The sequence below is a fragment of the Cyanistes caeruleus genome, chromosome 8 (genome assembly GCF_971803275.1).
Source record: "Cyanistes caeruleus chromosome 8, bCyaCae1.hap1.1, whole genome shotgun sequence".
Taxonomy (NCBI): Eukaryota; Metazoa; Chordata; class Aves; order Passeriformes; family Paridae; genus Cyanistes; species Cyanistes caeruleus.
Window position 1 is genome coordinate 28630841 of NC_141708.1, and position 15291 is coordinate 28646131.

Consider the following 15291-nt stretch of genomic DNA (forward strand, 5'->3'; position numbering starts at 1 on the left):
CAAATCTATATTTTCAGAAGGATCTGCTACGCAAAATCTGTTGAAACATCTTTCTGCTTCTCCCTTACCTCCCCCTCTTAGCAAACTTTTAGTCTTGGGAAGGTTTAAACAATCTAACTCTGAATGCAGGGATACAATAATAAAGGGTTACTGCAAGTCACTCCTCAAACACTGGACAAGATACTTTATTTAATAATTGAGCCTCCCTGCAATATTGATTCTTTGCCCCCTGCACAGTGCCTGCCTGGTGCTGCTTCCTGGGGCTTGTCTTTCTGAGCAGGCATCCCTACAGGAGCAATCCCAGGGCATCTCTCCCGACATCCCAGGCCAAGAAGTACAAGCAGCATGTGAATCCTGGCCATACACTGCTCTCACTCAGCAGGAGAGGCATGAAAAGAACCATGGCTTTGCTACAACTGCTTTGTAGCCCCAAAAGCAAGCGCTTGGCTCGCTGTGAGCCATTTCCCATGCACCCTTTTGCTGCCTCCTCCCTCAGCCACACTGCTTTCACATCAGAAATGCTACCCCAGCCCAGACACTTCTGGAGTTTCTTTCTTACACAGCCTCTCTAAGCCAAGAAAACTGCTCAGCTCTATTCAGAGGATTCCTGACAGCCTTCAAAGGATTGCTAATTCCAGTCAGCTTTAAAAACGCAGAGCACTCTCTCCCAAAAAGCAGCTTTTTTTTGCCTTCCCTGCTTTAGGTCAGCACTTGTTAGGCCCCTAAAGCACTGCAGCAGAAGCTCAGTACACCTGAAATTATCCAGAGCTTCTGCAGTGCTGAGGGCAGGGAGATCACACATTCCTTGGGAGGGCCATCACACTGCCAACACAAAAGTAGTTTTCTGGAGAGTGGTGCACCCCTGGCTGGCTTGGATTAAGGGCTGATAAGGGTTAACAGTGTCTGCTCCTCTCTCCATCTCACCCCCTCCTCCTCACTGTGCATTTCAGTCCCAGACCCCGGGCAGGCAGTGCTGGGATTAGGCTGCAGGAGCAGTCTGGCTGACACTCGGTGCAGGAGCCGCGTCCCGGGCTCCGCAGGCAGCACAGCCCGACTGCTGCACAGCTCCAGCAGCGCAAGAGCTGGAGGAACAACCATCAGGGCTCAGGAGACTGCAGAACTGGGCAACTTTAAAACAACCTTTGAAAACACCCAGCTGAGGAAAATACCAAAATCTTGTTGCATTTTTTTATTTTATTTTATTTTTTACTTTTCTTGAAGGACCGCGAGCATTTAAGTTGCTATGTCTGCTCAGGAGCCATATGGAAAAATTAGTTCTGTCCTGTTAAACTGGTTGCACAGTTTTGATTTTCATCTGCCTACAGAGATCTGAAGTCTATGTTCTTTTATGCTTTTTTGGCAAAGAAAGCGAGTGCTCTGAGGATCATCTAGCCAGGAACACAATAGGTAAGCACAGTATTTTTTTGTGTAACATATTTCCAACAGTCTGAGAATATGTTGTTTTGTGTAGTTGAGTGAAAATAGCCTTTGGGATAATGGTCTCTTTGGGATAAGCTGATTATAGGTTTGTTGATCGCTTGGTTTGTTTGTTTTCCTGGAGAAGAAAAGCTGAGCTGCTGTGGTATCAATGTGGTTTGCAAGATCCTGTCATTTAAGCACCAGGAAGACTTTTTTAAATCCACTCCAAAGCACAGAGCAACTCAGATTCCACTGTCAAAAGTAAAGCAAAATATTTGGGGTTCTATTTTAAATCTGTAAGCTATAATTAGACATCAGGAATAACAAAGTGGCAAAGCGACTCAGAGTCATGAGGAAAAGCTGTTATAAGATCATTAAAATTGAATTGATATAGAAATCTTAATATTCTTTCAACTTGTTCAGATGGTTGTTTAAGCTGCATTCAACCAGGTGCTAAAATAGTACAAACAGGCAGAGAATAAACCAGCTTTATCTGGATGTTGAGAGGGACATTCAGATCACATCTGAATTTTATGGAAACAATAATTTCCATAATCATCTCCTTGATACTAAAGATGTGCTTGACTATGGGAATCCAAGATTTTGTACATAAAACCCCTCAGATGTATTTAATGCTATATTTAAATGTGTGTTTGAAATGGATTTAAAAAGGAAGGGGTCCTTTTATAAAGTCACCTTAACTGCACTGGACAGCAGGTGTGCTGAACTGAAGATTTGACCACCTGAAATATTCCACACTTTTACAGACACTGTGGGGAAAGAGCTGATCTCAGAAAGAAAAAAAAAAATTACAAAGAATTGAGCCTTTGTCTTGTATGTTTTCTCCTATCACCAGCCAATAATCAGATTTAACCAGGATCTTTACTCCTCGCTGCTTGAAAGATGCAATAGGCTACTTTTTCCTCAAAAAAAAGGATCTTGCACACAGAGCTCCCTCTGCTTTCCAAATCCCTGAGCTACAGCTGGCACATGTATTAAAGGTCTATGCCCTTTCCACTTCCATACTTTCTGAAATCACATGTGGCAGACAAAGGAATTGTAAGCTATAATCAATAACTGCACATAGTGTACCATCAAAATTTCCTGTCCTATCTGGAGTCTCTTCCTTAGTGTGGCTCTGGGCAATGCATACAGCAGCTTAAATAATGCCAGTATTTGCTGGGGAATGGTTTTCTACTTTTCTTTCATAGATTCCAAGCTGATAATAAGGCCTGTTGCAAAAAGAGACATAACTGATTTTTTAAAAATATCTTGCCAGAGAGAATATAATACAGTTGTTACAGCTCCAGTGAGCAGCAAATGCTGAGACAGGCTGCAAGTGATGCAGGTATGAGAATGATAAGCAATACAAAAGTCTAAGAATAAGATTGCTGCCCTTCAGTGATAAAGTCTTCTTCCAAATGAGATACACAGAGCCCAAAATCTCAGTACCAGTTTAGGGATTCTTATCTAGGATTCTCCACCTTTAACCAAACAGTATCTTACACAGCTCTGGATAAGGTACAATGATCCTCTTATCCACGCACACCTACAGCCCCAGTGGACAAAATAAAAATTCAATGACCCCTGATAGAACAGCAGAAGCAGGGTTTGGGACATAGTGACTTCCTGTGACTTTTAAAGGTACAGTTCCACTACATCTTGAAATTTAGTAAGCGAACATCACAAACTAGAAAAAAATATTTTAAATGTAATTTTCCACTCATTCTGACAGCAGTAAAAATCATATTTTGAATAACTCTCATGTTGCACTTTTGTTGCACTGACTACATTTTTTTTTCTCTAATCAAAGATTTCATAGCAGTTTCTTCAATTAAATCTTTGTAGAGAGATTCTCTGAGGAGAATTTCCATGAACTTTAAACAATTCAGCAAAATGAAGACTTGCACTATTTGAATTCTTGGCTTGCTGGGACTATAACAAATACCAGAAAAGGCACAGAAAGAGGGTCACATGACTTTCTCTCCTATGACAGCCATTTCTGTTCACTTATGTCATCTCACTTTGCAGTACTGAAGATGTCCTGGTTCTGGATTTACCTTCCTCTCCATCTTCTCACAGCGACTTCTTTGTGCCATTCTATAAAAGCACCCACCACCAGTTCCCAACAGAGCTTCAAGACCAATCTCTTCAGTTTCTACCACTCCCTGATACTTGCAGATGGTAAGGAAACTACAATTCACCTGCTGAAGGATATACCCAAAAGGTAAGAGTTGTCAGCCACTCCTATTCTCGGGTACTTCCCCGTGTCACTGGACACTGCGCACTACCAGGCTAAGCCAAGAATTCCTGTGTGCCTGCAGGGCTCTTTCAGTGCACACTGAAATGCCAGAAGAATGCACCCTCCTCACGTGTCATTACACTGCCCAGAATCTGGAATGGACCTCTGAGATGAAGTTTAGATTCCTGCACACATTTCAGCCGCTCTCTGCTGTGTTTGTCAGAGCAGCAGTAGAATCGATACAGGATGGGTGGGCTCCAGCAGCAAACAGCTGTGTCACTAACAGCCCAGCTTCAGGTCTGCAGAGACAGCAGCCATCCTACATTCATGGTGAAACACAAACATTTTACCCAGCAAATTAATTATCCCAAAAATCAATAGAATATCTGCACAGATATCTTATCGATAAAACTTCTGCTGCTGTCCTGCACACTAGAAGCATTTTTGCTGAAGGCACTACAAGTTGCTAAGATCAAAAGTGCTTTGCATGTGGAAATTCCATATTCTTCACCTTTCCAAAATATCTGCAAAGTCTTCTGCCATACCTAGATATGTAGGTGATTAGCTATCAACTGGTACTGCATCTGGGTACCAAAGATCAATCTGCTTGTTTGGGAAGAGATGCACTTTGGACAGAGACCAGCAAATACAGATTTTGACATATAGCCAAATGGTCATGGAGCAGAGGGTGAGCCAGACTGCTCAGTCTTCATGTGCATTGCACAGAAAAACTGGAACATGGCACATGTTATATAATGTGACCATGCTCACAAGAACATAACTAGGGGCTCTCCTAGTTAAAGGACAAGGGGTACTGAAATCTCAAAGAAAAGGGAATTCTTCTATGCTCTAGCATAACATTAAGATTGCAGTTAGGAAGCAGCTTAGTGTGATCAGGAAGGTTCTTTTGAACCCCAGTCATCCCAGCAGGAAGACAAGTGATGACAAGTTTTGGTTGAGAGTAAAAGTCTCAAGAATGTGGAACTGGTTCCAGTGAAGCTTCACTCTGGCCTAGTAGCCCTGAAAGTAAGCCAGACCTCTAGGCTGACAGGATCTATCCATAATGACTAGGCTTCTCTCACTGGTGAACAACAAAAACCCCTTGGATTGCCAATTGCCTTGGCTTAAGTGCAGAGTGAGGCACCCAAATACAAACTTTTCTATGGCCAAGCCCAAACGTTATACAGTCTGTATAAAAACAACAGAAATAAAACAGAGCAAGATAGGAGGTTGGGCTTTTTCAAGGCAGGAATCAAAACCTGACCAAAGAGACTGGTGTCCCTTTGTGGTACATAGAAGCCTCTGACACAAAGGCAATCAAGGTAGAACTGGCAACAGGTGGTTATGGAGAAGGCTGTCAGCTAAATCACATACATCATCCAAAATAACCAGCTAAGGATGTTCAACCAGTAACAATGTTCAGCTGAAGTGTGGAAAAAAACTCAGAGAGGAAAATATTGCCTTAATATTTCAGAAAATACATGTGGATTAAAAAAAGTTACCCCAAAGTCTGTTTTCTTCCTATAGCTGAAGACTGCAGAAGACTGCAGACACTCATCATCCCTTTGTGTGGCTGCACCTCAGAGAACAGTCATTTCTACCCAGAGCAAAGTGACACACATCAGAATGGCTGATTACAAGGAGTTTTGGGAAATTTTGAATTCCCAGATACATTCCCTCTATTTCTATTCACATTTACAGGTACTACTTTGTTTTGGAAGAGGGCAGGGTCCTTGCCCCTTTCTCAATAACAGTGACACCGTGTGATGTTCCCATTGAATGGAGCATACTTGTGTACAAGTCTCCACCAGGAAAAGCAACACCAGGTAAGGCCTTCAGTCTGCCTAAGTAGAGACAAAGGAAATAAAAGTTACTCATAAATAACTGTGTTATAGGAAATTTCCCACAAACCTCAACATTTTGTGGTCTCTCCTTTAAGTTGCCAGGGATTGATCCAGTCTCCACGGGTAAAACATGCAAACCCATCAGATCTTGCCTTCAACACAAATAAATTAAGGATTAGATATGAAAATGTCTAAATCTAAGGTTAATATTTGGGAACAACTACAGGTTGTCCAGGCTGCACAAAGAGACCAACTGCATAAACTCTTGGTACTGGGTTGAACTTCCCTATATTGCCTCAGTTATTTTTCTGTGGCTTATGTTACTTGAGACAACAATTTGCTCCCCACATGAAGCAGAGAAGATCTAACCATTTATTCTTGCCACATCTACCATGGCAGTAGGAACTAAACTGCCTTTACCCTAAAAGGCAATTCCTTTCTCTTGCATGATTTTTTGAATTAATTTTTCAAACTAAAAATCTAAAAGCTGCTATTAACAAGTTCTTACCTGTCAAGCAGGTACACCTGACAGAGGAACTCAAATTATACTCCTTTGAATTGAAAAGTTTTCCCTCTTCATGAAACAATGGCCTAAAACTAATCCAAAGAAAAAAAAAAAATCCTACCATAGGAATAATAAGTCTCCTTAAAGTAAAGTACCCTAAGAGACAGCAAAAGGAAGAAAAAAATTGTAGGGGCATCAGGCATGATATAAGCCAAGCTTTTGCAAGTTGTGGTTTCATAATTATAGTATTTATGAAAACATAATTCTACAGCTGCACTGCTAAAATAAAAGCTTCTCAAATTTTATTTCAATAAATTGCCAGTAGCAACATAGTTTTAGTAAAACATATTCTTAGTTATAATTGCTGCTTTCAAGAAGAAAATATAATGTTCCCTAACAGTAAAACTTGTATGATGTGCTTTATTTCACATCTTTTGAAACAGAAGTTATGAGTCCGCTTTTTGCCTGCAGGTGACCATGATACACAAGAGATCTCCAAATCTCAGAAGGCTTCAAGCATGGTGTCCACTATCTTCAACTACAAGGGAAATTCTGTAGAGACTTATATGGGAATGTCTTCCCATTCTGCCCTTTACCTGCTCGAGTTCTTATCCACTGAGCGAGACACACACATTACCGTGTACTTAACTACTGACACCACGTCTGGGCACCTCTACCCAGAGCTTCCGATGGATCCACGCATAGATGTCATTGGCATCGGCCATACAACAGTGACCCTGGCCTGGAAACACAGCCCTTCTGTCTTGCAGCACAGGGAAAGCATCCAGTACTGTCTCCTAGTTAATGAAAAGCACAACTATAAGAGCTTGTGTGCTGCTGAGACAGCCATCAGATCCTCTGGAATGAAGCTGCCCCCCACGCTGGCTCTGTCCCTCTCACCGTACCTTCTTGAGCCGCAGCAGGTGATGATATTGTCCAACAGTGAACTGAGCATCATCAACAAAGTGAGCAGTGGGGAAGTCAGGCAGGTGTGCATGGGCACCAAGAACACTTACACAGTGCCCAATCTCAGCCCCAGCACTCAGTATTACTTTGATGTTTTTATTGTCAATCTCCTTACAAATGCCAGCGCCGCATACACCGGGACATTCGCCAGGACCCTAGAAGAACCTGAACCCAAGGTGACAGAGCTGAAAGATGGCAAAGTGGTTCATGTGGTCCTGGATGGGAAAAAGCAGAAATTCTACAGTCTGCAGTACCAGGCGAGGCACAAGAAAATCCATTTCACCTTTCAGTTGTGTCAGGGCCAAATACGGGTTCACATAGCAAGAAATGGAAAAACAGTGGCATCAGAAAATCTCTCTGGGCTGAGGTATTTCTCCCTGAAGGGAAAGCCACTGGACACCTATTTGGTGCAGCTGAGGTCCACAGAGGAATCTAACTCTTCTGTGAAGGTACAGGCATCCCCCCATTTCCACAAGCCCTTATTCCCACTTCTTCCAGAGAGCTTAAAAATCAAGTCCTTCAGTAAACTGAGAACATGCAGGTCTGTGACCATTGCCTGGCTGGGAACACAAGAGGAGAGCAAGTACTGTGTGTACAGAAAAAGGATTGAAGAGGATCAGATCTGGAGGGAACTGCAGAGTGCAGACAGGTGCTCTGGGCCTGAATCTCGGCACAAATCAGAGAAAGTGCTGTGCAAGTACTTCTATGATCTAAACCTCCAGCGAGCCGTCACCACAGAGACCATCAAAGGGCTGGAGGCAGGGACACTCTACTTGTTTGATGTTTATCTCTTTGGGCCATCTGGCATCCCTGTCAGGTATCACAGCAAAGTTGTGAAGACTAGGAAAAAATGTTGAAGGATTTTAGGGGAAGTTTTGAAGTGAGCGAATGAAGATCATTATCAAAATCTACACCAATCCAAGTCAAAATCCCTGAAGTTTGAGCTAACAAATTCAACAAAAACAAAAAATTTAAAGCCATAAGATGCTACAGCAAAACACACCTTGGATGATTACACTTCTCTCCTGTGCAAGGTGGGGTGCTTTTTTTCCTTCCCTATCTCATTCAAACATTAAAAACAGAGCTGTGAAACAAACTCATACACATGGAAATTAAATATCCCAAGAGTACTAATAAGAAATAGATTGGTTACCTAAAATGCTTCTGAAATACAGTGCAGAAGTGATGGGGAAATACTTCACACAAGTCATTTTCAAGTCCTAGAGAGTTTTCCACTTTCCCTAACTCATGCAGCTAATGAGGAACTGAGAGACCCCACAAATCAGACTGCTCTTGAGAAACAGATTCCTCACTGCTTGAAGAAGAAAGGAGACAAACAGAAATTGAAAAAGCAGTGGAACTGATGTATAGCTCCACACATTGAGTAAAGCAGGCTGCACTACATCTTCCCCTATTACCTGCATGCTTGCTTGGTTTCATGCCTACAGACAAACTGTGCTTGGTTAGAAACAGACAAAATTCCAGCCAGTAACTGGCTCTGGATCTGGCTTTTCTGGGGAGTGTACAAATACAATGCTGTGTATATATACTGCCCATGGAGGAAAGCAGCAACTGAGGAATCTTGCCATGGAAATATTCATCACCTATAGCCTCTGATATCAAGCCCGTGTCTATGACTCTGACCCCTGACTGTAATATATTCATTCTTTGCATCCTTAAGCCAGCCTATATCAATGACTATATTGCTTTGAGAAAAATTAAGTGTGGTTTTCCTACTAAATATCATGGAAGGATAATATTTGTAGTAAAAATTCTGACAAACATCTTAGTTGTCTTGTTTCCTTAATTGCCTCCCATATATGACATGGGACAGTGTAAAAAGAAAAAGAAAATTAAGCCTTCATAAACTCCCTCAGGTTCATCTTCAATTATCAGTAGAAGGTATTTTGCATTTTGCAGGCTCTTGGCAGGCCTGGAATTTACATATAAAGAGATACAATAGCTTCAATAACTCAGAGGTTGCCAGAGAAATCTTGCCTGTAGTAATTCTTTTTCTTCTACAATTACACTAAACACATACATAAATGATTAAGTCCATTATTGTGTATTTGAGTCATTCTCTTGCAATTCAGGGTCATCGAAGTCCCAGTTTACTCTGAGCAATTATTACATCCAGGCGTGTTTGGAGGCCCTTGGTAAGGACTGAATCAGTCCCATGTGCAGGCCAAGGGTTGTGTTTCCTGCTCCAAAGGCTCTCAGCCCTGAGCACCCTGTCCAGGGCACCCTGAGGCTGCCCAGCCCCAGATGAGGGGCTCAGGCCTCCCCAGGGATCAGCTGCAATATCTGGGCTTGGCTGGGTTTCACATTCCTGCAGGCGCTGTTCCGGAGTGCCACGGCAGGAGCCACGTGCTCTGCAGCCTCCTGTCCACACTCCACAGGCCTTTTGGCTAATTACAGGGGCTGGCAGCTGCTCTGCCTTTCCAAGGCAGGCCCTCGCTTCATTTGCCTCCTGCCAAAAATAGTCTGAGCTCAGAGAGCAACAAAGGTCATCTCCACTTGGAAATCTCAATGTTTTCTGCCTTCCTGCTCAGTTTCAGGCATTTATATTGTGGATGAATTTCACTTAGATGCCCTACAACTGACTGTAATTACAACCATAATTATAATAGAGGAAGAACAGGAAGATCTGTCTAACTGCAGATACAATATATTCTTAATCCCCTGACCTCAGACTGTCACAGCATTAACCCTTGCTTTTGCCCTCTATACAGAAATGCCACAAAAAAGTCCCTTGGAAGAAGACACATTGGCACTTTGACCACCACCAGTGTTCCTACTAAAGCAGGTTTTTACAACAGAACTGGCCTTGGGCTTCTCAGTAATATCTTGGTTCAGGGCTGTAGTCAAGAGGTGTGAGGAAGGGATAGAAGGAGAGCCTGAAAGAGAGCAGAGAGCTGAGCAGTCAAAGGTGGCACAGAAGCAAAGGCTTGGTGTTGCACCAAGTTGACTGACAGTTAAGAACCTGTAAGGAGGAGTTCAGGTTTGGAGGACAGCAGCTATTTCAGAGAGACTTGGAAAAGAGTCAGGAAATTCTCCTCTTCCCATATTCACCAGCTCCTCTTTACTCCTCCTCTCCCTGGCCATTGCTCCATGCAGAGGACTGGCTGAGGCAGAGCCCAGTGGGAAGCTCTGAAGAACACAGCTTACTGGTCCTGCAGCCCAGGCTGGGAGCCAAGCAGGACAGTGAGCACTGGTGCTGCTGGGAGGGCTGATGCCAGTCTCTCAGTCCCAGGAGGAGCTCTCTCCCACATACACTAGGCCTTCCATCAGCCAAGGCCCCTGCACACAGGAGAGAACTCAGCTGTAGAGAGGAACATGCTGTTCTGTCAAAACCTATCACCTCTGACACAAGCAGAGCAGAACGTGCCCTCCAGGTAGCAGTCCACTTTGCCCACGTGCACAGCCAGCCATGCTCTGCAATAGAGCCCAGGAGCAGCAGGGAAAATTCCTCTCCACTGATCTTTCCACTGTGATTGTGCCTGTGTGCACCAGGCTGCAAACCTGTATTCAGCTCACTCGCACCCAGACCCTGCTCCTGAGGTGGCCTCCAAGAGCACTGGTTTAATCTGGGTCTCAGTGCTGACTGCTGTCCTGGAAGTTTCAAAGTTTTACCCACAACAAAACAAAAGGTGCTGCATTACACCCTTGGTGCTCTTCCCACTCCTACATAGGCAGCTGCTTATGAGCACAGCTCCCCATCTTCAGCACTAACAAGTCCTTTTCTTTCAAAGCTCTTTGGCATCTTTCCTCTTCCCCTCTTTTCTATTTGACTAGTCCTGGCCTACTAAGCTATGTCTGACCATAAACATTTCCCAAGCCACCTCCTTTCTTGTTTTTACACTTTCTGCAGTCCTTCCCGCTCAATTCTTTAGAGAGGCTCAATGCCTTCAGTTCAGCCCATCCTAAGCTGTCGTCAGCTCTTCCCTTGTGCTTCCCATCTCTGCTGAATCTGAGTCACTTCAGAAACACAAACAAATCTTTTCATGGAGAATATTTTAGAGAAACGTGTTGGTCTTGTGGATCATTTAAAATAAGTCATCAATGCTATTATCAGGCCAAAGTATTTTCCCTGGAGTTCAGTAGTGGGTCCCAGGTTTTCTGTGTACTTCTAGCTAAAGTATCTCAAGTCCTGTCACAGCTGAAGTAAAAGGCCATACATCTCTTCCCAGCAATTTTACAGAGTTGCTGTCACTGCTATGACACCTCCTGCACATGGGAAGTGAGGGTCAGGGCACCAAAAACAGAGAAGGCAAATAAGAGAAAACAGATTCAACTTCCACATCCACTTTCCCAGTGGGCTCAGCCTCACAAATTGAAACTTGAACTGGCAAAATGAAGTGCTGGTATGCGAAACAGTGAAATAATAGAGCATGGGCCTAAGCTCACCATTGTGTTTGCCACAAACCAGAACAATGAGGGACTCTTCAGCATCTTTGTATGTATGAAGAATCTTCAGCATCCACGTGTGAAGCTTTTCAGTGCTTCCTACAACTGCTACCGATAGAAGCTTTGAAATGTGACCCAAGTCAGTAACAATTTCTTGTTTAATTTATACACTTTGAAAGATATTGCTGTCTAAAACCAGTGTAGAGGTTTCAGACACTAGGTTCATGGACTAATGGCATTTATGAGTTAAATATTAACTGACAGCAAAAATAATCTATATTACCATTTATTTCTTCTTTCCCATTTGTAACAGCTCATTTATTCATTCCCTGTTACTCTGAGTTTGCTAATAAATTTAAATATCCTTCTAAGTGGACCTGGTAGTTTAATAAATTGTTCCCTATCTGCCCACATTCAGGGATGCATTCTCAGCTTTTAAAAAAAGAAATAGCTCAATTTCTTCTTTGTATCTTGCGATTTCTTTTTCTGGCTGATGCTTTCTCCCTTGGAAGACTCCCTTCTAGCTTAAACAACATGTTAAAATATTCTTCCTAGTTTGGCCTGTGGTGCTGAGGTGAAATCCTGCTTGTTATTTGCTTTGAAAGATACAGAGCTGAAGTGTTGGTTTACATGCACACACATCACCCCTGTTTTGGGCTTCCTTACTATTCCCTGTTTGGTTTGTGGGTTAAAAATTTATGAACCATGGACACTGCAGTTAAACATCCTGGCCACATGCAGCTTTGCACAAGGCATAAAGTCGCATATTGAAAATCAAACAGTATTGGCACTGACAGCAAGTACAGACCAGTGACCCCAAAATGCCAAAGGCTTTCAGGGTGTGTTAGAGCAGCTGAAGCTCTCTGGCATTTAGAGAAAAATGGATGACTAGGCAGCTGATTAGTCATTCAGCAAAACAACCAACCCAGGCAAAACAAAATAGATGGTGGCTTTGGGGGAAGAAGGTGAACAAGCGATGTGTGGCTGCTCATCACTGTCACCTTTCCTGCACTGCAGGACTGAGAAATCAACAGACAGGACAGCATGCTTCTCTTGCACAACAACAGGGATTTCCTGGACAAGCCTGTCAAGGAATATTAAACAGCATTGTGAAAAAAGCAGATCAATTTAGCAGAAGAGGCAAACAACGAGTGTGTCTCGCTGCTGCAATGCATCCCTCTGGCCAGGAACGCTCTCCAGCTGAAGGCTGCCCAGCAGGGCCGGCTGTGGCTCCGGCAGCCCCTGCCAGGCGGTACCCAGAGCATCCTGCTGCTGGTACCCGGAGCATCCTGCTGCTGGTACCCGGAGCATCCTGCTGCTGGTACCCGGAGCATCCTGCTGCTGGTACCCGGAGCATCCTGCTGCCACCAGAACTGCAAACACCAGAGGGCACTCGCAGGCTGCAGGAGGAGCACAACGGGTGCTTGATAAGGCTTATCAGGAACAAATATTTCAGCAAATTTAACAAGTCAGGCATCTTTCTGATAAGACTATTAGAAGGAAGAGATAGAAGAAAAATCCAAAGAGCTCACATTTTGTTTTCTTTTAGTCTTTTAAGTCTTCCAAGTTTGAGGGATTTTTGTTAAAGTGTGTAAAACCTGACAGACAAGGGATAGTAAGAAATAGGGACTTGTTGAAAGGACCAAAATACCAGTGCTCCCTCTGTCTCTGAGACATTCAATCAATCACTAATGGGGCTAAAGCTTGTATAAAACAGAAAAACTGTGGTACTGAGGACAGACAGAGATTTTATGATGTTCTGGTGGGGAGTCTTATTTCAGGCATGATTTGCTCAGCAGGTTCCTATCCCAAGCATCCCATCTCTTCTCCTGTAGTGCCCTTGAGCTGTGGGAGATTCTCTGGAGTATTGCTTCCCTGACTCACCAACGTTTAGAGACTTACCTCCCACTGGTGCTGAATGTCCCACCTCTACTCTGGGACACAGGAAACAGACCGCAGTTTGTCAGGGTCTTGTTTTTTGGGGAATTTGGTCACTGACCTTGTAGCCTCTATGAGAGACTAAGGATTTGCTTACAGGAGCCATCCCAGAAAAACTGCAGACCCTGACCTAAACTGCTTTAACAAGTTCTCTGAAATCCTGCTTCTCCACTGTATGTTTACAAAAGCATGTGGACAAGGACAGGGCTGACAGCAGGAGGGGACCAAGGAAGTAAGAGCCAACAACGCTGGGTTTTTTTGCAGATGTTGGTATCAGTGACACAAGAGAAGCTTTGAGAAGGTGGCCCAGAAGCTCAGGTTCAAGCTTTCAGACTCCCATGGTAATTTGCTCTGAAAGCAGAACTCAGTAGGTGACCTCCAGGGGCCAGGGTAAAAGCAGAAGAAAACCATGAAGAATCTGAAAGTAATGAGGCAAAATTTGAATTTCTTAGAAGCTTCTAAAGAAATGAAGAGCCAAACCTGGAATCACATTTTCCATCCCGCTCCCATTTTTATAAGACAGGACAGGAAGCCTATTTGCCTGGACACATTTCTCTGGAATGACATTCATTTTCAGAAGGGTTCTGCAGGAGCCTTGATAAGGACTGTCAGTGGGATACATCAGTCCTGGCCCTTCCCAAAGCATTTTTCAGGCACCAGCACCATGGTGGTAACTGATACCAACAATTTTTTCATTCTCCTTCCAGCAGCAAGAAGATTATATTTGATTGAGCTTCACTACTGATTAATTTCTGTCTCCAGGGTTCTCTGCCAGCATATAAACCCACTAAGCCCCTAGAATTCCTTTAGCCTGTGACTCATAGGAGAACTCAGCATGCAGTGCATTTTCTGCCCCAAGACTATGATCCTAAGGAAATACTCAATCTGAGTATCCTTTAGAGGCCTCTCCAAATAGCCACACACAGTCCACTGTCAAGGTAATGTGCTGTTAGACCTGGATCTCACATCTGATATATCTGCTACATGAAAAATACCACAAAACCAAAACAGGGCCTCAAAGCAAATAGCCAAAATCCAGCTGCCCTGCTTTTAATTTTCCTCTGGGACATATAGCTCAAAATCAGCTCAGAAACACCCAAAGTGGTACTACCCAGCACAGCTGAGGTGGTACTAGTGTTAAGAAAAACTTCAGTTTTAAAGACAAGAAATACTAGTTCTGGGTCCCACACTTTTTGTGGAGGCAGGTGATGGTTTTAAAGAGATTAAATGCAGCTCCACTCTGAATTTAGGGAATTAACTAATTCTCACCCAAGGGTGCAAACATAACCAGAGAGTTAGAGCAGAACTGTTGCTATTGATTGCAGTGTTGACAAGTGTTCATCTCCTAAGGCTTCACCCACTGAACCCCCATAATTAGCGAGTTAATTCCTTTTTTCCTTTCTCCATTCCTGATATACAGAAAGTGATCCTAAACATGAGCTCCTTGGCTTAACAGTATCTCAGTGTCATGACTTGGGGCCAGGTTCATGATTTTTAAGCATTTGGAGCTGACAGTTACTTATGACTGGGGCTTATGCGCTGCAGATCATGAGGGATCATGAAAGCAAGAACAGCTTGCTTACAGTGACAAACAGGAAGGATCGAGATGCTTTCTGTACTGTGGTGGAAAGTTTTTAATTGAATTATTTGGCCTTCTTTCCTCTAGAAGAATCCTAGCCAAAGAGGGAGCCAATATTAAGCACTACAGTCATTGACAAGTGCCTTTGAGGACAAGAGCCATCCACCCACAGAAAAGGATTCTTTTCTTTATCTACAACTCAAGGAAGGAAACAATTTTATTACTGGGTTGTCCTAAAAAAAACCAAAACAACAAACTTCTATTCAAGCAGTTAGTTTCATATGTAGGCCAAACCCTCTGGTTTTGTAACATGGTACAGTCCTCAAAGCCAGATTTTCAAAAACAGAGTGCCAGTTTCTCAACTCAGACTGAGAACCCACAAATTGGCCAG

At 43.3% G+C, this 15291-nt stretch overlaps 1 protein-coding gene across 1 annotated transcript; it reads left to right on the forward strand.

Annotated features, from left to right (window-relative positions):
• Window positions 1-975: 975 nt before the first annotated feature.
• LOC111931564 (protein NDNF-like) lies at window positions 976-8760 on the forward strand. Its single transcript, XM_023930257.2, has 4 exons — window positions 976-1407; window positions 3451-3646; window positions 5363-5487; window positions 6482-8760. The coding sequence occupies exons 2-4, from the start codon at window positions 3459-3461 to the stop codon at window positions 7831-7833; spliced, it is 1665 nt and encodes a 554-aa protein (XP_023786025.2). The 5' UTR covers window positions 976-1407; window positions 3451-3458; the 3' UTR covers window positions 7834-8760.
• The last annotated feature ends 6531 nt before the right edge of the window (window positions 8761-15291 follow it).